This window comes from Panthera uncia (assembly GCF_023721935.1).
Source record: "Panthera uncia isolate 11264 chromosome C1 unlocalized genomic scaffold, Puncia_PCG_1.0 HiC_scaffold_4, whole genome shotgun sequence".
In the NCBI taxonomy this organism is placed as follows: domain Eukaryota; kingdom Metazoa; phylum Chordata; class Mammalia; order Carnivora; family Felidae; genus Panthera; species Panthera uncia.
This window is the reverse complement of record NW_026057585.1, coordinates 11,200,401-11,226,812: the sequence shown is the minus strand read 5'-3', so window position 1 is coordinate 11,226,812 and position 26,412 is coordinate 11,200,401. Positions and strand designations below refer to the sequence as shown.

The window sequence follows — 26,412 nt, the reverse complement described above, 5'->3', positions numbered from 1 at the left end:
TTCAGACCCAAACAGCTGTGTTAATATCAAAGCCAGAGGGTGAGGGTTCCAGGGCCTTGGGGCAGCTTGTGGAAGGACCTTCCCCCCTTCTGGGCTCTGCAGTGCTTGGGAAGGGGAAGTGTCCAGAGCCCTTGGAATGGCTCCGCTTCTTGACCTTGTGTGAGCGGGCGGCTCTGGGCTCCGAGGCCATGGGTGTCACCCAGCCCGGTTTCTCCTTCAGCAGCCTGTCTCGGTCAGGCCGCACGCTGCGCAGGAACTTCCTAAAGATGTTTGCTGTGAGGGCAAACCTGCGGCCCAGCTCCCGGGGCTGGCCCTTCTCCCCCTTGGGCTCCCCCGCCTCCCCCTTCTCCCCACCCTTCTCCAGTTCTGGCAAATCCAGCCAGTTGCCCACCAGGTCCGCAAAAACATTGTCACCTAGGACCAGAGGCTGTCGATTCCGGCCCCGGGACATCAATGTGGAGGTCCAGTCTTCCGGTTCCGCCAGCTCTGGCCCCTGCTGGGCACAGCTTTGGTGCTCTGGGAGCTGTGCTCTTGTCAGGGGGACCAGATCCCTCCCACAGACACTCCTACAGGACGGAAACTTCGTGCCAAAAGGTTGGTTGGAGGAGGAGCAGGCCGTGGGCCTGGCAGGGGCCTGGGGCTGTGTCCGGGGGCTTTCAGGGCAGCCTGGGGCAGGACTCCCTCCAGAGATCTCCAGCTGTTCCAGTGCTGCCTGCACCTGAAGAAGCTTTAGTTCTTGCAGCGCACCCATCATGCAGTTCATCTGATCCTGCAAGCCATCACCCACTTCCTTCATAGACATCTGCAGGGGACAGAAATGCACAGGCCCATGAGCCACGGGGGGCTGGGGAAGCGCTGCCCCTTACTGGCCCCGAACCTAGACGCCCGCCCAAACATACACCTCTGGGGTCATTCCAGCCCTCCACTGACCCCACCTCCACGGGGCCCAGTGCAGTGCAGATGGGAGCTGGGAGAGGAGGAATCTTAACGCCCATATGGCTAGTTAAAGGAAATCATATTAATGGCAGCTAACGTGCTAAGGCAGGTGCTGTCCTCAGCGACATATATGTAAATACAGACACATATATAAATGGATCTGTGGTTAATCTCCCCAACTAGTCTATGAGGTAGTGACTAGTACTAGATGAAGGAACGGAGGCGTGTGAGTAGCTTGCTCGAGACGATGCAGATACAAGAGGGTGTGTGAAATGGTGGTGGCCGTCTTTGTCTTTTTACGAGGTGCTGCGCCCTCTTTGCGAGCCTCCCTGAGACAACAATGACGATGACGATGATGATGGCCACGCTAAGAGCAGTCTGTGCATGTTCGCTATGTAATAGGAACTGAGCTACCTGCTCTAGGCACATCACTTCTTAAGATCTTTATATAAAACCTGTGAGGTTGCCATTAGTGCTCTCATTTTAGTGAGTTAACCATGGCGGAGGTGAAGTAACTTGCCTAAGGTCATCTAGGTCATATCGCTGGGCCTTGGACACAGGACACCTTGCTCCAAATGCTATATACTAAGCACTGCCTGCCTCAAGATGGCTGGACAGAAGAGCTGGGCCTTAAGGCTACTCTGCCCTCCCCAGGGCGCTGGAGGAGGCTGGAGGACATGAGGGCAAGACAAGGAGCTCAGATTCCCGAAAGAAAAGGCTAGGCCGGGGGCTTCCTTTCACTGCTGTGCACATCTGGCCGCTCAGGAGAGAGACAAGGAGGCCAGGATGCTCCTGTGTGCAGAAGCCCTTCCCGGCCCTTCTCTGCCTTCCCCCTCTCAGCTGCACTTACACTTGGCTCCGGTGCTCTTCCTGCCTTCTCAGCCCAAGTGGCTCCCCCGCTCTGGCCAAGAGTGGGGACCCTGGGGGCCAGCCCTCCAGCCCCTTTGCGGGTGTCAAAGGCACGAGTCCCAGGTGCCAGCTGGAAGGGGCCAAGAGGCTGACTTGGGTGAGGGCCGAGTTTGGAGGCGGGCAGGGGATGCGTGGTCTGATAACATTCACAGCCCAAGCTGCCCAAGCTGCCCTCGTCCCGCCGGCTCCCTCCCCGGATCTGCTCGTGTTACCAACAGCAAAAGCCCTCGCGTGAGGGGACCATCTGTTTCTTAAGCCCCCCAGAGACCCGTGGGGATCATCTTACCGCCCAGCCTGGTCGTAATGCACAGAACTAAGCCCACGGGGTGCAGGGGTGGAGGGATTGGGAGGGCGGGCACAGAGGCACTGCACTGGCAGCTGACACTCTCAGGCTTTGCAGTCAAACCCTCACCTGGCAACCCCGACCCTGGCAGGGGCAGGGCAGGGGACCAGGCCAGGCTCTCCTGAGCCAGCAGCACTAAGCAGCTGGAGGACTGAGTGTCCCTGAAGGCAAGGAGGCCTCAGCTGAGTGTGGTGGGTGGGAGCCCTGGAGACCCTGGGATTTGCCAGACCCTTCCCGCACCTCCCCCCCCCCCCCCCCCCTCCCCCGCCCGCCCCGCCCCGCCCCCCGCCCCGGGAAGTGGGCTCCGTTGGAGTGGCAGCTATGACAGCCTGTGAGGTGGCTGCGCTTGCCAATGGCCCCTTGCTCTGACCTCTTTGGCTTCCGGCCTCCTGAGACCTTCCTTTTGGAGGCATTTCAGCGCGGCTGGGAAGACCCAGGGCAGAGTCAGAGGAGACCCTAAGCCTCAAACCAACCTCCTTGAGGTCCCTTCCCGCAAACTGCTTCTCTGACTTCCCTTTTTCTGCTCCTTCTCTCGTACCCCTTTCCTCGTCACCCCAACCTGGACCTCAGAGTCCCGTTTGGCTTTTGTTTCCACCTTCTGCCCCTCTTCCTGTCCCCAGAGGTCTCACATCTGCTTTTCCATCTCCTGGAAGGCAGAACCCTCCTCGAAGGCCTTCCGGCCACCAGCTCAGTCTTCCCACACTCCTGTGATCCTGTCACTTGCCACTCAGAAGCATGTCACTGTTCCCATATGCATACCCCCTGCTGCTGTCAGAACGTCATTAGTGACACCCCAAGTGCCTTTGTCTATCGTGCTACTTCTGTACGTGGCCCAGCCCCTCCCCCCCCCTCCACGTTTCAATGCTCATTTGCTCATGAAACATTCACTGAGCATTTACCATCAAGGGCAGGGTCTGAGATCTACACGTTGTTATGCCTCCCCAGAACCCAGCTAGCACCTTGCCCCTGTGACACACCCATAAAACATCTATTGAGTACCACTGAATACCCCAAGTCCTGTGTCTCCAGACCTGCTGCCCTCAGGCAGTAATGCACTCCTCAGAGAGGAAGAGTCAGGGACACGGCTCAAGGCTTCATTTCACCAACAGGCAAGAAGCCTGAACTTGCAGGCATCCTTCCAGAAGGCTGAACACAGTCCAGGTCAGAGGCAGTGAGAGGAATGAAATGACCCCATTCAGTCTCTTCCAGTATGGAAAAATCCTGAAGACATAATGCTGACATTTTGTACCATTTTCCAGTGAGAATGAATGTGTGGGTATGTATGAATTTGGGACTGCTCATAACACAGAGGCCCCAGTCAAGTCAACAGGAGGTGAAATTAGACCCCTATGGAAAATGATATTCTGTATTGGTTAAGGTCTTGGTTTCTAGAGACAAATGGAACAGGGTTCAAATCCCAGCTCTGCCACATAGCAGCAGCTGTGTGGCCGGGACGGTTATTTAAATCGTTTTTCAACTTCTCCATTCTTCAAAACGGGAATACGAGTTTCTGCCTCACGCAGCTCTGGACAGATTAGGTGATGTAATGAGTGTTTATACGTGGCTTGGAGGTGAGTTTTGGTGGTTATCTTAAGACTTCCTGAGAACTTCCAGAACACATCTTCCTCAGTGGACCTTAACACACAGTCGTGACAGGACTCCATTCATCTACCTGGTGGGATCAAGGAGAAACACAGCTCTTGTCCTGTCCCTTCTGTCCTCCCCCCGGCCCCCTCCAAAGGAAGAGCAAGGAAGGAAAGGAAAGCTCCGCATCCTCTTGCCCACCAGCGAGGGTGCTGACACTGAGGGCAGAAGGCAGCTGTGAGAAGGAGGACGAGAGAAGGAGGAAGTGTGGGAAGCGGGGAGGGCCGGGGGAAGTGGGGAGGCAGGAGCATCAGCTGGGTCTTGACTGAGAGGAGCTGCCTTTCCTGGCCCCAAGGGGGAATGATGTCACCCAGGGAGAAAGAGCCAGAGGGCAAGCTGCTGTCTTCGGGGCGTGGGACCTTCTCAGATCCCAGGGTTTCTCCTGCCTCGGGAACCCAAGATGGAGCAGCGTGGGGTGGGAGCAGAGGAGAGGAGCCAGAGAAAATCCCAACTAGAAATGGTCATCACTAATCCCAATCTCTAGGCTGTAGGGGACTGAGTTCCTCTCTGGCCTCCCAGTGCCAGGGCTTCCGGTGCTCAGGGACCCAGTCATACCCAGCTTGCCCTCAGGGGTCGGTTGGACAGGTCCTAAGAGGATCTAATTGGTTTGATTAGTCCGAGTGGCAGTGGGTCTAGCAGCCACCCCCCGTGCCCACCCCCAATCACATTCACTGCCTCGCACGCGCAGGAGCTGGCCTGTTCCACCATCGAACATACTGCCCCTGACAGCATATCCCAGAGACGGGTGTGGGGCTCCTTGCTGAGAAAGACCACGGAAGTTCTTTCCTCCTCGCAGGCCTCCTCACAAGCACAACCGCCACCACCCACCTCCTAGCCCCCCAGCACCTCCTGGGCCTCGAAATGTTTCATTCTAAATATGGTCTTCACGTCAAATTTTAGTCTCTCCTGCTGCAGTTGAATCCAGCTGGATGGGCGCTGGGCACCTTCCTGGCATTTGTGAGGAGCCCCAGGGGAGTCCCAGCTGCCTAACTGGGCCGCATGACCTCGGGCAGAGGGCTGTGGCTGTGAAATGCTGATCCCCTGTGTGTATGCGGTGTGCATCCTTCCTTCGTGCTTTGCCGGACCCCACGGTGACTCTGGCAAGCTGGTGACCCTGCTTTATGGATGAAGAAACGGGATCCGAGATGCTCGTTTTCTTCCTCGACATTCTTCCCTGGACTTCCTGCGTGGTTTTCACCATATCTCCTCATCACCTAGTCTCCCATTTAATGCTTTACATAAATCTGTTTGTATACATAAATGCATTTCTGTAGGAACTTATAGGAAACGCATAGCACTTGCCATAAACAGAGAGTAAGGATCTAAAATGAAAAGGTTTTCATCTGAGTATCAGATCTTAATGTCATCCTGAGCGCCCCTGGTGGAAATGTGGATCTATTGCCTGGGGTTCTAAAACTGGGAAGGATTCCTGGGAGGACTGGGACCCCAAGCCTGGCCCTCTTGCTCCAGCCCAGTGGGCTTTCCGAGTCATCACGATCTGACTTCTCATCCTCGTGGGGTTGTTGCGAGAAGAAACCAGGATAGCCAATCTGACATGCAAAGTGCAATTACCATCATACGGGGAGGAAGAGTACGAAGTCTTGGAGGGACTCCAAGACCTAATTCAGTTCCTTTCCACTGACAGCGCCTCTTCATTGAATCATCTGAAGAAGGAAAAAGCACTGTCTGTCTGGAGCTGAGGGGGAAGATGCCGCCAGGAAGCAGACCCCGCCATCCTGGCCCTGCAGCACTGAGCCTTCGAGGGGTAGGGGTAGTGTGGGGTCAGCTGCCCATGGACAGCACCGTCCCCCTTGGCACTTGCTGGGCCTTTGTGGTATGGGAGGCATGGGGATGGGAAAGTGACACCAACATCCTCGGCAACCTTCCCAAGCCCTCTCCTAGGCCCCTGACTGATCCCACAGCTGCGCCCTCCATCCGTCCATCTCACGCCCTCTCCCCGCTCAGCCAGAATCCTTTGACGCGGGCTCCAGCTTTGCCCGCGGACCTGGCAGTGGGCCCTGCCTCGCTGCCCCCACCCCCATTACTCACAAGATCCCCACACAGTTCCTTTCAGCCCCTCTGGAAGCTACAAGGAGGTTCAGGGCCGGAAACGGGAAAAGGCCCCGCTTTTGCCAAGTGGCCCATTCTGCAGTCCAGTGAATAGGGACCTTCACAGTCCCTTGCTCTTGGCGGGAACGCACGACAGGAAGGTAAAATAGAAACTGTGCCAAAGAGCTGGAGGAGGGAGGAGGGTAAAGAAAGAAGGAAGTGTGAAATGGGTGAGCCCGCTCTCGATGGAACCATCTACAGGGACCCGTGCGCTTGGGCAAGAGGCAGACACGTGGAGAGAGGGGCCCAATCTCGCCCTGCGGGGAGCTTGCCTCTCAGCCTCACCACGCCCTTCGCCCTTGACAGCTTTAGCTCCTCTCCAAAGCAGGCAGTCCCAATTCCTTGGGCATCCAGGGGGCCTCCAGAAGTAACCTTCCTCTTCGTTCTTGTTCAGGCCTTCATACTCTCCTTCATGGGCTCTTGTGATAACCACCTAACTCAGCCTCTGCCTCCATTTCCTCCCCCCACCCACCACCCTCCGCCCCAGACCACCCACCTCCTGGATCCCAGGGCACTGTTCTCGGCCTGCTTCTTGCAGTGCATAGAGGGAAGAGCGGACTTTTTAGCATGGCATCCAAGGTGCCCCATAGACTGCTCTCAGCAACTCTTTCAGCCCCGTTGCTCACTCTTTCTCTGCCCATACCCTATGTTCTACCAGACGGAAGTAGTCTTCGAACATCCCCGCCAGAAGGCATCCGGACGTCCTTGCTACTTCCATCTCGGTGCCTTTCACTCCTGTTGTTTCATGATCTGCCTGGAATGCGGTTTTCCTCCCCTTCGCATCCCTGCTTATCCCTCAAGGTCAAGCTCAAATGCTACTTCTTCCACAAAGCTTTTCCCGATCCCCTGGCTGGAGGTCATTTCTCCCTTCTCAGAGCACTGAACTCGTGCTTCTCACGTAGCAAGCACCCTCTGTCTCTCTGCTGGACACATGCATGCATACCAGCTCGATGACCTTGGCCAAGTCACTTGACCTCCCCATGTCTCATTTATAAAATGAGAACAATGGAAGTACAACGTCTCCAGGTTGCTTTGGCAATTAAGTGACATGATACATTATATGTCTAGCATATCAATAAATGTTAACATCAACACTTATTATTATTATTATCATCGTCATCTCCCCTATTGAACTGCGAGTTCCCTGAAAGCGGAATCTGTGTCTGTTTATATTTGTAACTACAGTACCAGTGTCTGGTAAAGTGCTTTAAACATAGGGCAAGTTCCATTAATGTGTTCTGTGAATGAATGACTCATGCACACCAGCCCGATCAATCCATCCAGAGTTTGCTGAGTGCCTACAACACAATGTGCGTGGTATTATGTGCTAAGGACAGACATCAATCATTTAATCTTCACAGCAGCTGTAGCAGGTAGGTATTTTTAAAAAAAACCCATTTTACAGATGAGAAAATCAAGGCACAGAGGGGTTAAGTAATCTGCCTGGGTCACATCCTGAGCCAGGATGTGAATTCAAGTTGGCTTGCCCCCGAATCCCATGCTCCACACTCCTCGCTTACGGACCCGACCCCAGCTCTAAACATCAAAGGAGGCCGAGAACTGAAGGCTATTCCTCCCATATCTCTTCATCACTTTCTTTGCTCCTTTTCTTGCCTTTAGGTCCTGGTCCTCCTCCACATGTCAGAACCTCCTGACCTTGTGACCAGGTAACTGCCTTCTAGGAATACCAAGTTGTTCTAGAAGGACCTTCTCCAGCCCAAGAGAAGCCCCTCTGCTGCTTCATCATGCCTAAGCTAGGACGGATATTGCAGGAGGTGGCCTCCATCAACCTCCTCCTCCTCCAGGAAGACTTCCTGGCATGGCTGGACTTCATGAGCCCCTATCACTCAACCTTTACACACTCTATTCGCTTTCCACTGATACTGACTCATGAGGCAAACCCCGTGAGCATCTTATGTCTGCTTCTTCTGTGTTTCTGTGTCTACCCCATTTGTTGGAAGCCCTCAAGGGAGGAGTGTGTAGGAACAGCTGGTCCCAAGGCCTTGTGTTCGTGCAGGGCCCCTCTGTGGTGGCTGGAGGGGAGAGAGATATGTTCCCTGCTGGGTTGTTGCAGCCCTGACCCCTTCATCCTAATGAAGAAGTGTGTCAGCTGCTGCTACTCTCCTGCCACATTTCATCCCTGAAACCTGATCTCTGTCCTCTTTGAGGCAGGGGGAAAAGGCCAGTTCTCTAGACATCAAGCTAATCAAGCCAGGATCCCCAAACCCTTAGCCTCCCCGCCCCCCCACAGTGCTCACTTGTTAGAGTGCAATTTTTTTTAAACTCTTTTAAATGTTTTATTTATTTTTGAGAGACAGAGAGAGACAGAGACAGAGTGTGAGCAGGGAAGGGGTAGAGAGAGGGAGACACAGAATCCGAAGCAGGCTCCAGGCTTCGAGCTTTCAGCACAGAGCCCAACACTGTGAGATCATGACCTGAGCCCAAGTCAGACGCCCCTACAGTGTGAATTTTCTGCTCCACGAAATTAAGGAATTCTGTTTACTTTGGTCTTCAGGAACACACTTTTCTCATCTAGATTTTCTGAGACAAGGACAGGCCCACAGAACACCCTTAACAAAAATTATTTTACAACCTGTTAATGTTTCCTTTTCCAGCAGGTTAACCCAGTGTCTGTAGGACGCAGGCTTCTTGAAGGGATTTAGTGGCATAAATGAATGTAGAACTCGACAAGTATTACATGAGTGCCCTTCCTGGGCATCTACTAACCTAAGGACAAAGCCAGGCAACACGCAGTCCTCCTCTGCGGCGGTGGGGAAGATTCTGCCTAGAATAAACACACAAGCCCTACTGCCTGCCCCCACCCTCACCAGCTCATGACATAAAACGACTGTATGCCTGTTACAGACCTGGGGTATAAAAAGCAAGAACCTTCCATCCCAGTCACAACCAAGGTGCACTGAATTCAATCCCCACAGTCCTTAGAGGAGCCAAAGGACCCAGATGGGCTAACTCAGCTCTACTTTCTTCTTTACTCCCATTGGCAAAACTGAGGCACTGAGATGTGGTTCAGCTACCTAAGCACTGGGCTGAGGTGTCAGGGAGTGAGTGAGACTCTAATACCTCTGCCTGTCACTCTGCTCTGTCTCATTTCTGGGCAGACTGGCACCGGGGAGGAGGCGGGGCACCAAGGGGGGGGGGAGGGTGCAGAACTCTCCCATCTGAGTGTCATTCTGGGCCCCAGGCCAGGCATTTGGCTTCCTCGCCAAGGGAGTCAAAGGCTGAAGCTGCTCAGACAAAGGGCCAAATGAAAGCTAATGGGGAGCTCAGTGACTCCCAGGGACTGGGGGCTCAAGTCCTTGGCAGGAGAGGGTGCACATCAAGACCTGGAGCTCAGCTCAGTGCAGATTCCTATTTGCCTTTTTTATTCTCCTGGCATCCACAGACTGTCTTCCTCCCCTCACCCCCCCTCCCACCTAGGGTGCTATAAAAAATGCAAATCAGTAGGATTTTAAAATTCAAGCCTATGCCAGGAACACCCACAAACCCTCTATTAAGGCATATCCTGAGGTGGGTGGTGTGGTCCCAGATTCCAAGCATAAAAAGAGGACTCTATTTGATTCTCTTTTTTTCAGCATGGGCCTTGGACTTCAGACATTATCTGTGATGACCTTGACCTTTCTTTCTGGTATTGGACAAATGAATGGGAAGAGTCAGAATTGTGTATGTGTGGACTGGGGCTGACCATCCGAAACTGACATGGGAAGCATGTGAAAATGAGGGTGGGAAGGAACATGGTGGAGACTCTTCTGTCCCTTCCAGAAGCAGCATTTCTCTGGGTAACTGTACCATCTGTGTGTCACCACAAAAAGGGCTTGAGGAGGAAGTCCCAGAGAAGTGACCATTGACCTGAGAAGGCAGACCCTGAGGTGGGACAGACAGGAAGAGTGCCTGGAAGCCTTGACCAGGAAGCATCAGTGAGAACACCTGCTCTGCAAGCTGCCCTCCCCACCCCCCCCCCCCAAAAAAACTGGCCCCAGATACAGCTGCCAAGTTTCCGGGGTGGGGTGGGGGGGGGTAGCTGCTCGAAGGGAGTGTAGAGTTTACAGGCCTTAGTGGGAGAGTCTGTCACGGAATCTGGAGAGTCATGGGTCCAGGTCTGCTGTTGAGAGCCTGGGCGTCCCTGGCTTTGGAAAGTGGGAAGAAAGAGGACGGGAGAAAAGTGAGGAGTGGAGAGGTCCACTCCAAGAGACACTAAAGGGGACAAAAAGAGGCAGGGGCAAAGACACAGGAAGGAGCTGGGTGGACAGAGAGGTGGGCCCAGGGGCCGGGGTGGGGGGTGTGCATATCTGTGTGAATTCGGGTGGTTGCAGGAACAGGAAAGGTGGCAGGTGGGGGGGGGTGGTATATGAAATCGGCGAGAATCAGCCTCACAGAGCTTTGGAAGCACCCCGCCCCCGACTTGGGTGATGCCTGGGTCCCAGACTGAGATCCGTCTCCCGACCTCTGCACCCCTGGCCTCCGCACGCTCCCTCCGCACTCCCCACGCCCAGCCCCGACATCTGGCCGGGCCCCCGCAGCTCCGCTCGCTATCTGCCAGGCGGCACCCCTCCTCCGGCGCGGGGCCCTCCCCCGCCCTTCCAGCTGCCAGCCCCCTCCCTGCTGGCAGACAAGCCCGGGCAGACAGCCGGCCCAGCCTGCCCCCGCAGCCGCGCCAGCTCTGCCAAGCCCGGCGGGGCTGGGGGCCCCAGGCGGTGCCAGCTCCCCGCGAGCCAGCGGTCCCCGTCTGCCCTCCGGCCCGCGCGCCCGGCCCCTGCTCCCCGCGCCCCGCCTGCCCCGCGCGCTCCGCGGCGCCCCGAGCGGCCCCAGAAGCCGGCCCGGGCGTCCCGCTCCCGCGCGTCTGTCCGTCTGGGAGTGTGCCCCCGTTTCTCCAGCGACTTCCCTGGGCGCATTTCAGTCTGGGTTTGGGGTCGCTAGGTCTCCGTCACTTGCTCGCGTCTGCCTCACTCACAAATCTTCGCTCCAAGTTTCCTCGCGGCCCTTTCCCTCGGGACAGGCCCTGCCCTCTGCCTGTCCGTCCCGTCCTCTCTGGCTTTCCCCCGCCCGAATACTCCCAGCTCCCCGGCTGGCCTGGGGCGGGGGCCAGGTGCCGTCGGGGCGGAGCAGTCCCCCCGGCCCCCGGCGCCTGCTGCGCTCTTACCAGCTCCTGCTTGAGGCGGCGCAAATAGCAGTCCATTTCTCTGCTCTCTTCCTCCTGCGCCCATTTGCCGGGCTCGGCTCCACAAGAGCGTCCCCGGGTGGGAACACCGGCCCCCGGCCCCCGCGCTCCGCGCCTCTCGCAGGGCCGAGCCGAGCCTCTGCTCCAAGGCCCGGACTTAGAGCAGCTTCCCTGGCTGGCGCGGCGCGCGGTCCGTGCGGGGGGCGGAGGAAAAGTGCGACAGCCTATGAGAATTCAGGGTGGATGCCTTCAGCCAATGAGAAGGGAGCACGGGGGGGCGCGGGCTGGGCTGCAGCGAGTGGATCCAGCAGCGGGTGGTCGCACAGGGCTAGGGCAGCCGCTGCTGGGGGCTGGCCGCGGGACACCTAGTCCTGGCCCACGCGGCTGGGGGTATCGTGCCGCCAGATTGTACCGACGTCCCCCAACAAAGCACGTGACCCCCGTTTGGTGATAAAGAGAGAGCACCGTCTTATGAGTGGGCATTGGGAAGCGGCCTTAGTAAGAGTGCCTTAGTTTCAACCCTGTTTCCCATACTCCGATCAGAAAAGGAACATCCTCCACCAAAGCAGCCAATCAGCAGTTCTTTTGAACTCTGGAAGTGTGCTGGAAGTCTGGAAGTGTGGGTCCGTCTCACCTCCAAGTGTAGGCTCCTCCCAGCCCAGTCTTCATCCTGGAGCTGAGGAGCCGCTGCTCGGTCCACAGACTTATTTAACACAAGGCTGTTAGAGGCTCTGCTGACTCCCCGCCACGTGTAAGTCTGGGGTATGATACCGAATTAAGACAGGCAAGATCTCTGCTCTCAAGAAGGTGCGTGGGGTAGGGGAAGGGGAGGGATGAGACAGGTTAAAATAAATAAACACGGTACTCTCCAGTAGTGATTCTTTGTGAAAATATGAAACAGGGTAGTAGAATGGGGGGGGCTGCTTTCAGTAGGGTGGGCAGGGAGTGGAGGAATAGGCCTTTCTCTTCCCCAGTATTCCATATGCGTCAGTTATCCTAACTCTTGCTCAAGGGACGGGGAGGGGGGCCGACTCCAAGCTGCTCGGGTTCTATTCAATGGACACAGGAGTTGCGGCAGGAGGACCCAAGAGGGGCCGCAGGCCGGCCTGGGTGCTCCTTCCAGCGGAGCTCTGGACCAGCCTCCGCGTGCGGCCAGGATTACTGGTCCCTCTCCGCACCCAGGCGCCACGCCACCCTCCCTGGCCCGCGGGGGACGGTGTTGCAGGGCCAGAGAGTAATTAGGGTAATTAGCTACGTGTTATCTCAAGACAATTAACGGGAGAAAGTTTGCCCCAGGCAGAATTTGGGGTCTCCGAGACAGAACCTTGCAGACGCGTGAGAAGGTGCAGAGTGAATGCAGGCGCTGTGGTCATTCATTCCGATCCTGGTCAGGAAAGGGTGCCACTCCTGCTTACTATTGAAAGACAAGGGGGGGGTGGGGGGGGGGGGTGCGTAAAAACGAACATCTTTAGAAATGAAGACTCTACAGAGTCCCTTCGGATGTCTCCACTTAACCCCAGCTCCTCAATTACAGGGGATCTCGCCCATGTCTTTTGTCCTAGACCTTAGTGCCCCTCTTTGGACAAAGCGGAGGCAGCGGTAGCGGATGGATGGAGAAAAGAAAGAAGAGGCGTAGATGGGTGAGAACTCCCTCGGAAGTCTGAGTCTTGGTGGCCGTTTGCTAAGCCCTAAGCCCGGGTGCCTGGGATCCCTTCGGGGTCCCTGCTCAGGATCCGGCGTGGATCAGAAAACCCGACTGTTGCAGGAAGGAGCTGAGAATCAATCTACGGAGGTGTTTCCAAGCTGCCGAGCTTGAATTACCATTTACTTCTGCTCTCCGGGTCTTTCCGTTACCTGAGTGAGTCTGGCCTCTCCAGTCCACGTGGCCCTGCGACCCACTCACAGGCTTCCTTGCAGTTGGGAGACAGAGATTCCCAAGGGGACCCTCCCGTGGTACCCGAAGCATGTTCACAGTGGGAGCCACCCCCAAGGATGGAGCTGCGGTCCCCAGATCTGCTGAACCATTCTGGAGTTGAGTCTTTTTGGATGGGGATAGAAAGGGGGACCTGGCCGCTAACATAATCCACACATAGTCTTACGTGGGAGAACCACCACACAAGAGTTCCCCAGCCCTGCGGGCCTTGCTCACTCTGAGATCTCCAGCACCCAGCACAGTGACTGCTGCAGGAGGCAATGAGTAAACGTTTGTGAGTCTGTGGTTCCCATAGTCTTTAGAGGCAAGTTTAAGCCTGGGTTTTGCCATCCCTGAGAGCACTTGGACCGGGGTCCTCTTGGAAGGTAAGAGGGTGGCTGTAGTTCAAACTCCAAGAGGTGCAGGCTGATCTGGTAACAAGTTTAGACTGGGTGGTTGGGTGTCCTAGGCCTCTGACAGCACAGTTGTCCTCACACAGATGCTTCCCTGTTCCTGGCCTCAGTTTCTCTTGCTTCTAGTTAAACCTATGTGAGTCTAATTAACGCTTTTACACTCCTTACAAAACTCTATTTTGACAACAATCTGTGAAGTAGTCAGGACAAGAGGAATCCATCTCAGAGATGAAGAATATATTGTTAGCAAAGCCAGCTGGCATTCCATCCACTTTTTTTAAAAAAAATATTTTTAATTGAAAGATAGTTGACATGTTAGTTTCAGGTGGTTGACGTAGTGACACGACAGTTATATACATTACGAAATCCATCCCCTTTTAAGGTCAAGGAGATGGCAAGAAAAAGAAAATCGATGCCCCTAATCTCAGTGTGGTGCTCAAAAGAGAGGTCCCAGACAAGTCAGAGGTGCTATTACTGTGTGGTTCCCATAGGATTTTGGTAGAAAGTGACTGTTAAACTCGTAAGGCCTTTCATGAGGTTGGGCCATTGCAAACTTACCCTCGGAGAAGGCTGACATTATACCAGGACATGTGGGGCTCTGTCTCTTACCTTGCTTCTGCAGGAATAGCTCTGTCATCTGGGTAGACCAGGAGGCAGGAACAGGGAAATGGATTGCTTTCCATTTTTCTTTTCTTTCTTTCTTTTTTTTTTTTTTTTTTAAGGGTTTAAATGGCAGAGAATAAAGCCTGTTGCCATAGTTATATAAACATGGGTAAATATCCCTAGGCTGAGAATGGGGGATGTGGGACATGATTCATTTTTGCTGAAGAAGAATCAAATAGTTCGACCTCCTCTCTCCTGCCCCTCAAAACTCAGCCTGGAGTGAAGATGAAATTATCTCACTTGAAAATAAGGAACATATCAAAGGTCTCAGATTGGTTATGAACATACTTTCTCAAAGCCACCCAGAGGTGGGCGGGGGTGGGGACGGGGGTGGGGGGAGGACCCCTAAATGGTAGCTCAGCATTTGCCCCCTGCTGGTGGGGACAAGCGTGGTGGGTACTTTTCCTGAGGGAGGAGGCACAACTCCTGGAAATGGTGTCTAAGGGTGTCAGACTCATGGGGTTTGCCCACCTACTCAGGGAGGGTGGCCCCGTCTGTCCCACTGCCAAAGCCTGGAGGTCCTGGCACCAATGACTGAGCTCAAAGGGAGAGGCAGAACCAGTTGCGTCCCAACAGAGCTCACATCCTACAGTAAACAATGGAAACACGGCCGTTCTCCTGGCTCCATATCCCATGGCCCCCACCTGGAGGTCCCCACCCAGTGCGTCTTAGCCCGCCCTCTGGAAGATGCATCCCTGGGTGAGGCTGTGCCCGTCTCCACTGACAGCAGAAGAGCTGAAAAGTTCATACTGATGTGAGGAAAGGCATGCATGGCCACACACAGTCTGGAAACCTCATCATAATATCACCCTCCTAAGAGGGGCGTCCATATCCCTACTGCCCTCAGGCCTCCACCCCCTGTGCTTGCCAGCAGCTCCCCCACACCTCCTGAGCATCAACAGGAAAGGCTGACCCTAGAGATAAACATGTGCTGTTGGAATGTGTTCAGATATCACTGCGGAACTGTCCCTCACCAGGCAGAGGACCTCGCCTGGCAGGCAGGCCTGGAGGTGCTGGGCAGAGACTGTGTGTCTGAGTGTGAACATGTTGGGACTGCAAGGAGGGGACTGGAGTGAGGCCTAGTTATTCTTTTTTTTAATTACTTAATTAATTTTTAAAATTTACACCCAAGTTAGTTAGCATATAGTGCACCAATGATTTCAGGAGTAGACTCCTTAATGCCCTTTGCCCATTTAGCCCATCCTACCTACCACAAACCCTCCAGCAACACTGTTTGTTCTCTATATTTGAGTCTTTTATGTTTTGTCCCCCTCCTGTTTTTATATTATTTTTGTTTCCCTTCCCTTATGTTCATCTGTTTGGTATCTTGAATTCCTTGTATGAGTGAAGTTTGTCTCTCAAATATTTGTCTTTCTCTAATTTCTAGTTCCATCCACATAGCTGCAAATGACAAGATTTCATTCTTTTTGATTGCTGAGTAATACTCCATTGTATATATATATACCACATCTTCTTTATCCATTTATCCATCGATGGACATTTGGGCTCTTTCCATACTTTGGCTATTGTTGATAGCGCTGCTATAAACTTGGGGGTGCACGTGCCCCTTCGAAATAGCACACCTGTATCCCGTGGATAAATGCCTAGTAGTGCAATTGCTGGGTCATAAGGTAGTTCTATTTTTAATTTTTTGAGGGACTTCCATACTATTTTCCAGAGTGGCTGAACCAGTTTGCATTCCCACCAGCAGTGAAAAGAGATCCTCTTTTTCCACATCCTCACCAACATCTGTTATCGCCTGAGTTGTTTATGTTAGCCATTCTGACATTCGTGAGGTGATATCTCATTGTGGTTTTGATTTGTATTTCCCTGATGATGAGTGATGTTGAGCATTTTTTCATGTGTCTGTCAGCCATCTGGATGTCTTCTTTTGAGAAGTGTCTATTCATGTTTTTTGCCCATTTCTTCACCGGATTATTTGTTTTTTTGGGTGTTGAGTTTGAGAAGTTCTTTATAGATTTTGGATACTAACTTTTTATCTGATATGTCGTTTGCAAATATCTTCTCTTATTCTGAAGGTTGCCTTTCAGTTTTGCTGATTATTTCCTTCGCTGTGCAGAAGCTTTTTATTTTGATTTATTTTGAAGCTAGGATTTTGATGGCTTCCTGTCTTAAGTTTAGGTCTTTCATTCATTTTGAGTTTATTTTTGTGTACGGTGTAAGAAAGTGGTCCGGGATTGTGATGCCTCCTGCTTTGGTTTTCTTTTTCAAGATTGCTTTGGCTATTCGGGGTCTTTTCTGGTTCTATACAAATTTTAGGATTGTTTGTTCTAGCTCTGTGAAGAATGCTGGTGTTATTTTGATAGGGATTGCAAGGCCTAGTTATTCTTAAAACAATCTAACTTCTAGCTTTATTCCTCTGTCCACCTTAGATGGGACTGGGCTCCTGTGCCTCATACAATCCTGGTATCAGGAGAGACAGCAGAGGGACCAAGTGGCCTATATGCTAGAGGTCCCTTGGTTCCAAAGGAAAGATTCACTTTGGATTTTATTTGAAAAATCTTTTGACTGGCTAGAGAAATCAAAGACTCTAGGCATGGGGGGAAAAAGCTCCTTAGCTTTCATGTCTTCAAACATGGAGTGTCATTCCCCCCACTTATAGAGCAACTGAGGCCAAAAGAGACTCGTCTTTATGTTGAAGGAACAAAGTTCTCCTGTTCCCTCTTTCTACTACCTACTCTGCAGAAAGCATGCAGGGTGTAACCTGAGGTGGGTTACCAAGATGACTAGAACCATTGAGGGTTCTAGTCCCCCATCCACAAACCCCGTGGTTGAATTTATACCTAGTGCCAAACTAGGCACCACTCTCAGCCTTAACTTTTGTACAAAGTCACCTGCCTTGCAAGGCCAGGCCATCAGTCATGCAGTGGCTACAACTTTTTCTACAACACAGATGGAAGGTGTTGGGGGAGGGGGCAGGGGAAAGAAACAGCAGTATAGTATTTTGGAAAACTCCATGTATGAATGGGCTATCTCGCCTGAACAATTCAGAGGGAACTGACTAGTGCAAAATTAGACGAGTCCAAACAATGAACAGTTAGTTATTCAGATTAGTCCAAATATGGGCTGCTACTGAGCCTTATTTGGAATTATTTGCAGCTATGGGTCTTGTGCTTGTGGTGCCTAAGCAATGGTCTCATTGCTACTTGGGAAGCAAATATTTCCATTTTGCAAACATTACTGGAAAAGCAAATATTTTTCAACTGCAAAGAGCTCCTGAAGAATGTCAGGGCACACACAGCACAGGGAAATACTTAATGCGATTTGTGCAAACCAATGCCGGTAGATGGGAACTGCATGGAAAGGGAGAGGGAGTCGTTCTCAGCACGCTCCCAGGGACATTCTGCCACAGCTGGCTCCCTGGCAGCCCTGTGCCCACTTCCCTGTAACCTCACCTACATGGCCTCCCACTCAGAGGGAAAGCTCATTTTGATACACACTACTTACCAGCCCCCCCCCCCCCGCCCCCAGCTTCTGGTTGCTGTGAGCAAAAACCAGGAGTTGGCAGCCTGCCAGGGAGAGACTTGTCGGCGAGACAGAAAGAAGGCTACCTGCTTCTTTTCCTGAGGCCATGGGGTGAGGAGAAAAAGAGGTCACATCTCAGGTTTGGCTTACTGCATACCTTCTGCCACCAGGCTGGTTCCCAAGGGTCTCCCAGTCTTCTGCGGGGACTGCAGAACTGTCCAAGCCTGGAATAGATGCCAGCCCTGGGGTGTGGCCAGAGACCCCTAGGGCAGCCAGTGCCAGGGTGACAGCTGCTGCTGTGAAGGCTTCTGCTTGACCAGAGAGGCAGGACCCTCTCCCCAGGGTTCTGGGTGGGTGGGGGGGCGGTGGAGGCAGGGTGGGCAGTGGCTCCCAATGGGAGCCATCTATACCAAGAGAAAGCCTCAAGTTCCAGAGTGGAATGGCAATGAGGCCAAGAGACACTGTCATCACTTCACAAATGAAGATACCTTTTAAAGAATAGGCACTCCACATGCAAAGGAGTTTTGGTTTCTACTGCCCTCCCTCTCCCTGCCTTTGGACAGGTTTTCTTTGCTGTGATTATTCCCCATGAATCATCATCCATAGCAAGTGACTGAGGCAATGGAGAGTGAATAATGAATCCCCTAAATGGTCTTTTGTGTCTCTGCCTGGAGGGTTTTGGAAGTAACTTGCATTTTAATCTATCTGACTTGGAATCATAGAATTTGGGAGCTGAGGAGGACCTTATAGATAATCAGGGGATTGTGACCTCATGGAGAGACCAGAAGTCAAGACATGTGGGTCTGAACCTCTGGTCTGTCACTAAAAATAGTGCTTGCTAACATTTATTGAAGGCTTTCCCTGTATCAGGCGCTCATCTATTCGTCCCAAACCCTCAGAGGCAGGGGCTCCTATCGCCTCCATTCTGCAGATGAGGAAGAAGGGAGCTAGGGAGCCAGAACTCCCCTCTGGTCACACAAAGCTCTGGCTTTCACTCCAGGACCCACACCCTCTCAGTCACTCGGCTGCCTCACCGTGGAGCCTCAGACAAGTAATTCAACCTCTTTGGGTCTCAGTTTTCTCCTTGGTGATCTTTAAAATTTTAAAACTCTAACAAAAGTCTGCATTTCCTACCCAAGCATATGATATACAGGTCAGGAAAGTGCAGCCCAGAAATGTGAAATGATTTGCCGTACATCACCCAGGTGGCCAGAGGCAGAGCCGGCATGGGAACCCAGGCCTGGTGGTCTTTCCTCCCCGCCTGCCAGGCAAGACGGCCTTTCCCTCCACCTCACTTTGTCAGGTGTATCTAGAGGAGTCCAACTCCTTGCCTAAGAGGAGTTCAGGTAGATTGGAGATGTCGGGTTTGGGTGTGGCCAATGACAACACCAAAGAGGAATTTAAGAGGCTGGTGATATTTGTCTAAGTATCTTCGACCTATCTGCCTGTCTGCTGTTTCCTATCTTTCTCGGGTCAAGAGTGGTGATCAAAATCATGCGGTAACCACAGAGAAAGAGCACGGTGATACGATATCTGCTGCGGCACATACACACTCCCCCCTGGTGGGTGATGCTTACAGTGGTTTTGTCCCTCTCAAGCAAATGTTACCACCTTGTACGGGCTCTCATGGAGCCTGCATCCTTCATCGTGGTTCAAAGTCTGCCCCTCTCCCCGTTCTCCTGTCCCCGTCCCTCCCCCCCGCCCCCCGTTGCGGGATTTGATCAGACACTGGGGTGTGATGAGCGTGCCTCTGGAGGGGGCAGGTCTGACAGTGCGCTCTGGCGATCAGTGTGCACCACCTTTAGTAGTATCCCCATCCTAGTGTCCTCGCTACGGAGACAGAGACTGGGGAGGGCTGGAGGTGTCAATGAACAAATCATTGGAGCGCGTCCGAAGTGAGAACAAGGGCATCCTGGGGGAGGCAGTACTCTGTTCACAATGGCACCGTGAACCCGTGTATGTATGTGAGGGTGCGTGTGGCTCAGCCACTCCGAAATGAGCTCTCACCCACTGGTGAGTGGAAAATTAGCTTTGGCAGGTGAGGAACTGGGTGACAGGTGAGGAAGCCAGCAGGGGTATCGGTGTTATCCTTCTACTATTGCTGTTGCTGTTGTGGCTAACAATCTCTCTCTCGTACCCCCTCTCCCCTGACTTGTAATTAGGTGCAGTGGAAATGGCTCACAAGGGCTTGGGCACGGGGGCGCGTGACATGAGTGCGACAGAATGGCCTCATGGCCTTTGGAAGCTAGCTGTGTGCTCTGCAGGTGGGCTGCCCTAAGCCAGTCGGGAGTTGGCATTTTCCTGACAGCCCACAAAGCAAGCTGTGTGGCTTACGTTTCTTTGGTGGGTGGGAGAAGAGATGGCAGCCCAGGGACTAAGCCCTGGGAAATTCCGCCATATGGCAGGACGTCGGAGGCGATGTGGGCCAGAAGCGGCGGGCAGAAGACCTGGGGTCTTGGACTGGCTCTGCCGGCCTGTCTCTGCATGGCTCTGGTTGGCCCTGGAATCCCTCTGTGCCTCGGTTGCTCTAACTGTAAAGTGGGGCAAACAACTCCTCTGCTCCCTGCCTGCTGTAAAGGCAAGATATTTAGAGGCCCTTTGAAATGTCAAGAGCACGGCTGCAAATGTGAGGCCCGAATGCCAAGGGAATTTGCAGAGCCCACGGGGAGGCAGCCGTCTGCCTCGGCGTCGGTTTCACAGCCTGTGCTCAGACAGGTACTTAAGCATCTCACATCCATAAATCTCAGCTCGTATCTGTAGTCAGCAAATAAGGGAAAGGGCAGGCTGCCGCTCTGCTACCATCTGATCTTCTTACCAACCTCGGCTCTGGGCCTCCTCTGCCCCCACCCGAGGCGATGATCCCTCTGCCCTCCCGCATCTGCTCTCGGCCTGTCAGTTTAATTTAACAAGGTTGTGGGAGAGGCTTGATTTAATCAAACCAGTTGCTGTATCCATTCTGCTCAGAGGTCCCTCAGTGTCACCACCGAGGCTCAGATTAGACAGTGACAATTACTTCTTCTTCCCTGGCTGTAGCTTCCCCCTCCCTTTCTCTCCCTGAAGGGAACAAGGAGGCAGACCGGTCTCCTGGGACCTAAGAATAGATGCATGAGGATCAAAGGAGGGAAGCAGACTGGCCTGAGAAAGCCCCTCTCATGCCTTACATGGCCTGGTTGAAGGCTGAGCAACAGCCCGAGGGATGGAGGGATAGAAAATTCGAGCAGAGCTGCCTTGGAAAGGCTCAGGACTGCCCGAGGACAGAGCTGTGCTAGTGCCAGCACCATTATCGATGGCCCTCGGAGATACACCGGGTCTCGGAAACAGGGTGGAGGGGTGCGCCAATGCTCTGTACGCGCCAGCCCGCAAGCATTTATTTCCAGGTTCTCAGCCTGGATTCTGGGGTCTCCAGAGCTGGGAAACAGCAACAACAAACAAAGGTGAGACTCCATCAGAGTTTCTGTGGCTCTGTTCTTGGCACGAAAGCGGCTGTGACAGGAGGAGCTGCCCCCTGAACCAGGGGTTTGAGGGAGGCTGTGTGGAAACTGCCATATGGGGGGCAGGTGGGTAACGAACTGTGGCGCTCGGCAGTGTGTGTGTTGTGTGTGTGAGCGTCTGGAGCTGGACAGCAAGGCAGGGGGTCTCTGGTGCAGAAGCCTCAGGGCTTAGGGAGATTCCGGAACAGATCTCTCATCTTGCCATTTAACTCTTTCATTTCCGTCCTTTTCCAGGAAGTGGGTGCTCGGGCGCCTCTTGCTCTCTCGAGCGGCTCACAGGAGAGAGACGAAGGCCTCTTGAAGAGTCCTCACTCAGGGTGATGGGAATCCTGTTTCCTTTTGCTCATTTGTGTCACATTCTTCCATCGGGCTGGGCAACTGACAGGTGCATCCCTCCCTGGGTCCCTCTCCGAGTCCCCTCCCTGCCATTTGTCTCTCACCCAGATATCCGGCAGACGCCACCATCCGCGGAAGCTGAATATGATTAGCAGAAACCCTTCCTGACAGCTCCAAAGAGAATCCCTCAAATGCATATTCTATTGAGTGCATCTCATTGCTGCTGACAGTCACTTTATCAATTAAATTCCACATTCCCAGTCTTTGGAGACGCCATGAACCTCCCTACCTAATAAATCACAGGCCCCCAGTTATTGTTAAATGTCCCATCAGTCTCTAATAAACTCCCTGCCAACGGGGGCAGGTTATTTATTATGCTGCCTGGACAAGAATGAATTGGGCCCCGTTCTTACAAGGGGAAGAGCAAATGTGACGCCTTCCTCCCTAAAGACTGAGGCCGTGCTATTAAAAGGGGCAATTAATCAATGTGGGCCTTGGGCAGAGGAGAGCCTGGTCTGGAGACAGGGAGGAAGACCTGGGGTTCTTTTCCGAAAGCCTGCCAGGCCAATGCCCATGGCGGGAGGTGGCTGTGCAGAGTGCGTGGGCTGGGCCTTTGCGGCGGCTTCCCCACCTCCTAATTCCTGTCTGAAAAGGTACTGAAGATATAAGGTCACCCCGTGGGCCAAGGGGCGCATGTAAAAATAGTTATCCTCTGTGTTGGGAGGTAGCCACTTAGGAATGAGAAGGTCATGAAACAAATTCTGTCCAGGCGGCCACATATTGTTACTTGATAAACTTTATATAACCTAAGCGTATCGATGGCGCTAGTCCACTGAGCAGATGAACTGAAGAATGCCGGAGGGAAGGTCCCCCTTGTCTGGGAGCAAGAACTAGGAAACACTTGCTTCATCAGTTTGCGGGGTAAACACCACACAGGTAAGCCCTGGTACTCGGGAAGCAGTGTACCAACACCGAAAACACCCGGGAGCTAGCAGGTGTAAGACACAAGCGTGTGAAGGGGGTCCTGCAGTTCCCCGCCTCAGGTTAGATCCCAGATCTAGATGATGCTCCACGGTCTGCCAGTTAAAACCCAGACTCCTCGGCTTTGCCATTAATCGAGCCCCATCCACATTTCCAACTGTATCTCTCTTTATTTTATGTAACAGTACCCCGCATTGGGAGAGCACAGCACAGTCATTTTCTATTCCTTATGGTAGCAGACAAGGTCCTTCATAACATGGGACCAATATATCTCTGCAGCCTCATTTCCTGGTAATTGCTGCCATACTTGCCTCCGTTCACACTAAAGCTCGTGGCTTCCCTAAACTATTATGGTTTCTCATGCTTCCACGCCTTTGCACAAACTGTTCGCTTTGCCCAGAATATCTCTCTAACTTGCCTGCTTGGTGAGCTCTCTCCTTCCACCCCCACTGCCTGATGAAACTCCTTATCTATCCTTCAGGATCAGCTCAGAAAATGAGCCCCCAGTGCTTCACAGGACTTGGGCTTGGCCTCCTGGCGCTGCTGTTTTGGCAGATGTACTAGACTCCAGGGTAGGTAAGGAATAATCTGCACATGGTGTTTTTCTCATTGTTCAAGGCATGCTTTAAACCATTTTGATTTTGGGTGGAGATGAGAAGGGCATAGAGAAGAAAGCTACTGCTCTCTGAATCCCAAAAGCTGTTTTCCTTAATTTCTCAGTAGTTCCCACTCTCTCCCACATGACAGCCACATTTTAACTAAGGCCCTGAAAATGTCAGTATTGCATATGATTTTATACCAACTTGTGCTACTTGCGTATTTTCTCCTTGATCGGGGCCACCTGTTTGCAGGTATCCTTCTCCTTGAGGGCAACGGCTGTGTCCATATTGGGTGTTCAGAAGATATCTGTTGAAAGAATAAAGAGAAGTTTCAGATTGAATGCAAATAACATTGCCTACCCTTTGTTGCTTTGAGATCAAATGAGAAAAAGCAGCTGTAAAAATGGTAGTTCTGTTCCTTCTTTCCACATTCTCCTTACACCCACCATGGGCCACCTTAATGTCCATGCTTTTATTTACAATGTTTTCCTCTACACCGGTGCAAAAACCTCCACTGTGGAATGATTGTATGGGACCACTTGAACCTCCACGTCCATCCTGAGTCTAAGTTTTACTTGCTTTTCAGTGCACAGGAATCCTTCCCTTCTCTAGCTCCCAGGTACATTAGGTGAAGTAAGGCTTTCCAGGTAGACAGAATAGAATAAAAAAAGGCTGAGGTCCCATTGAGATTTTTCCTGAGGGGAGGCCGGGAAGCACACACAGTCTGACTCATTGCTGTGTATGTTACTCTCATACCTTACCTAGTTATTAAATGGTGCCTTACCTCTGTGTTTTATCTTTACAGCACTAAAAGTTACAGCCAACAACTTTATCTAACTTTTCCATTACTGAGGAAAATATTTTATGTATTGATTTGTGTTTTTAGCTGTAGCAATATAATTTATTTCTAGTAACCTTACTGCAATATTTGTGTTCATAAAACATCATAAACAAGAAACACGATCACAGAATGTCTATAAAACTGGATGTGTTCTTTTCTGGAAAAGCAGTCTTTTTGTTTCTTTTGGGATGAGAGCTGGCTTCTTCATCGATTGGTGTGAGTTCTATAGAATTAGTGCTATGTGCAATGGAGATCCAGCAAAGACTTTTGAGCAAGATTCAGTGTTTACTAGGCCCACCAAGGGCCTGGTGCTGGGCTGGAGAGCCTGGAGTGAAAAAATTCCCATCCTTTAGAAGCTTATAGTTTTTTTGTTTTTGTTTTTGTTTTTGTTTTTGTTTTTTTTTTTTTTTTAGTGTAAGGGACGGACACCTAAACAAGTAAATAGAACCGGGTAAGAGGTAGACTGGAGTTATTATAGTGTGAAGTGGGAGTCTGGCATGGGAAATAAAAAAGTTTGTTAAAAGGATCTAGGGGCACCTGGGTGGCTCAGTCGGTTAAGCATCCGACTACGGCTCAGGTCATGACCTTGAGATTCACAAGTTTGAGCCCCCAGTCAAGCTCTGTGCTGACAGCTCAGAGCCTGGAGACTGCCTCAGATTCTGTCTCCCTTGCTCTCTGCCCCTCCCCTCCTCATGTTCAAATGCTCTCTCTCTCTCTCTAAAAAAAAAAAAGTAAATAAAAATAATAATAATAAAAAAAAGGAACAGGATCTGAAGCTGGACCCAAACAACCTATGGTACACACTTAAGAATGATTACTCCAGTACCTGTGGAGTGAGTGGCTGGGAGAGAGAAGAAAAGGGACAGGGGACTATTCAGAAGGTTGTTTCAATAGCTAGGCTGACAAAGGGGCTTAAAGTAGGACAAATGCTATGGAGACTGGACAGAGGAATGAATGAGGTACATAGAGGCAAAATTACCTGCCTTCAGGTAAATTGTAAGAAAAGGGAGAGTGATGGTAGATGGTAGAGTGCCCCAGTGGGGCACCTGGCTGGCTCAGTCGTTTAAGCGTCTGACTTCGGCTCAGGTCGTGATCTCGCGGTCCGTGAGTTTGAGCCCCGCGTTGGGCTCTGTGCTGACAGCTCAGAACCTGGAGCCTGCTTCTGATTCTGTGTCTCCCTCTCTCTCTGACCATTCATGCTCTGTCTCTCTCTGTCTCAAAAATAAATAAACGTTAAAAAAATTTTTTTTTTAAAAAGAATACCTCCCAGGTTTGGGATTTGGGGCTAGATGGATGAAAAAGCTGGGGTTACTAAGAGGAAGCCTGGAAACTTCAGTGCCCACTCCCAACAGAACCCCTTCTTTCACATGGACAGTTGACATTTCTCAATGTTTTTTAACCAAAACGTATCCTTGAGACCTCTTACAGATGGGATTACAGTGCCAAAGCCCCTCCTACATCATTTGGAATCTGGATCATCATTCTGTGTGCACCTGCCTGTGTGTGAGCATGGGGTGAGAGATAATGATCAGAATGATGATATAAGGACAAAAGAAAACGTTGGAGTTGGACGCAGAATATCTTTAGTTTTGGAATTATAAATAAGATTAGGTTCCAGAAATATTTAAACTTGGAGTTATGGCTAAGACTCGCAGGAACTCATTTACTCAATAAACACTGAGCACTTACTATGGGTCAGATCTGTTTTTTTTTTTTTTCTCATTAGGAATACAGAAGAGAACTAGACAGAACAGGTCCCTGTCCTCATAGAGTGGGGGAGACAGACAATAAACACAATCCCAGGTAGTGGTGTCATGAAGAAAAATAAAGCAGAACAAGGGAACAGAGAGTGGTGGGAAAGTTGGGGGAACCCAGAGGATGATGGAAGTATCTCAGATAATAATAATAATAGATCAGGGTGAAAGAGGTGATGGGTATTAAAGAGTACACTTACCGTGATGAGCACTGAGTAATGTATAGAATGGTCGAACTGCTTTATTGTACACCTGAAAACAATACAACACTGTATGTTAACTACACTGGAATTAAAATTAAAAAAAAAAAAAAGTCAGGAACGACCCCTTTGGAAAGGCGATATTTGAGCAGAGACCTAAAAGAAGGGAAGGTGGCAAAGTCGGTCCCTTGACCCCCCTGCGAGATGGTGGTGCATAAAGCCGGGGACAGGAGCAACACCCAGGTGACATGAAAGATGTGAGATGTCTACCGGACTTCTCAATGGAGATGCTGAGAAGGCCGATGGATGTACAAATCTAAGTTCAGAGAGCGGTCTGAGGCGGGGCTGTGGCTTTGAGAGGTGTCAGTCCAGGGCCTGGCGGCAACTCAATGGATGGGTACGGGAGCTGAGTGTGCCAGGGGCCGTGCTCGGGCTGGCGACAGACAAGAGCGACGCGGTGCCGAGACAGACACGGACCGGACCACGAGGAAGCCGAGTCTGGTTGTGCCTCAGCCGCCTCGAGCGGGCGGGGATAGGCTCCGCTGGAGGCACCGGCCGCCAGTAACCGGGAGGCGGGGAGAGTGACGCCGCACGCGCCTCACAAAGCCGGCGTTCTGAG

At 52.1% G+C, this 26,412-nt stretch overlaps 1 protein-coding gene across 5 annotated transcripts; it reads right to left on the bottom strand.

Annotated features, from left to right (window-relative positions):
* Positions 1 to 26,348, bottom strand: INKA2 (inka box actin regulator 2). Of its 5 annotated transcripts, none has more exons than XM_049616565.1 (5): positions 25,950 to 26,348; positions 25,794 to 25,845; positions 24,819 to 25,050; positions 23,203 to 23,305; positions 1 to 802 (listed from the first exon to the last, which is right to left on the bottom strand). In XM_049616565.1, the coding sequence occupies exons 3-5, from the start codon at positions 25,031 to 25,033 to the stop codon at positions 2 to 4; spliced, it is 1,119 nt and encodes a 372-aa protein (XP_049472522.1). In that variant the 5' UTR covers positions 25,034 to 25,050; positions 25,794 to 25,845; positions 25,950 to 26,348; the 3' UTR covers position 1. The 5 variants fall into 5 exon arrangements, with proteins under 5 accessions (XP_049472522.1, XP_049472523.1, XP_049472526.1 ...); XM_049616566.1 differs by having other exon boundaries at positions 26,064 to 26,348; XM_049616569.1 differs by lacking the exon at positions 24,819 to 25,050.
* Positions 26,349 to 26,412: the final 64 nt, after the last annotated feature.

Bases quoted from the DNA above. Each gene is read 5' to 3' on its own strand.
- INKA2 (XM_049616565.1), bottom strand. From the start codon at position 25,033: ATGGTCAGAGAGAGAGGGAGACACAGAATCAGAAGCAGGCTCCAGGTT. The intron at 23,306-24,818 runs GTAATTTTGCCT...TTCTTTCAACAG, and splicing joins TACAATTTACCTGAAGGCAG to ATATCTTCTGAACACCCAAT. The intron at 803-23,202 runs GTTGGTATAAAA...TGTCCCCTGCAG, and splicing joins AAAATACGCAAGTAGCACAA to ATGTCTATGAAGGAAGTGGG.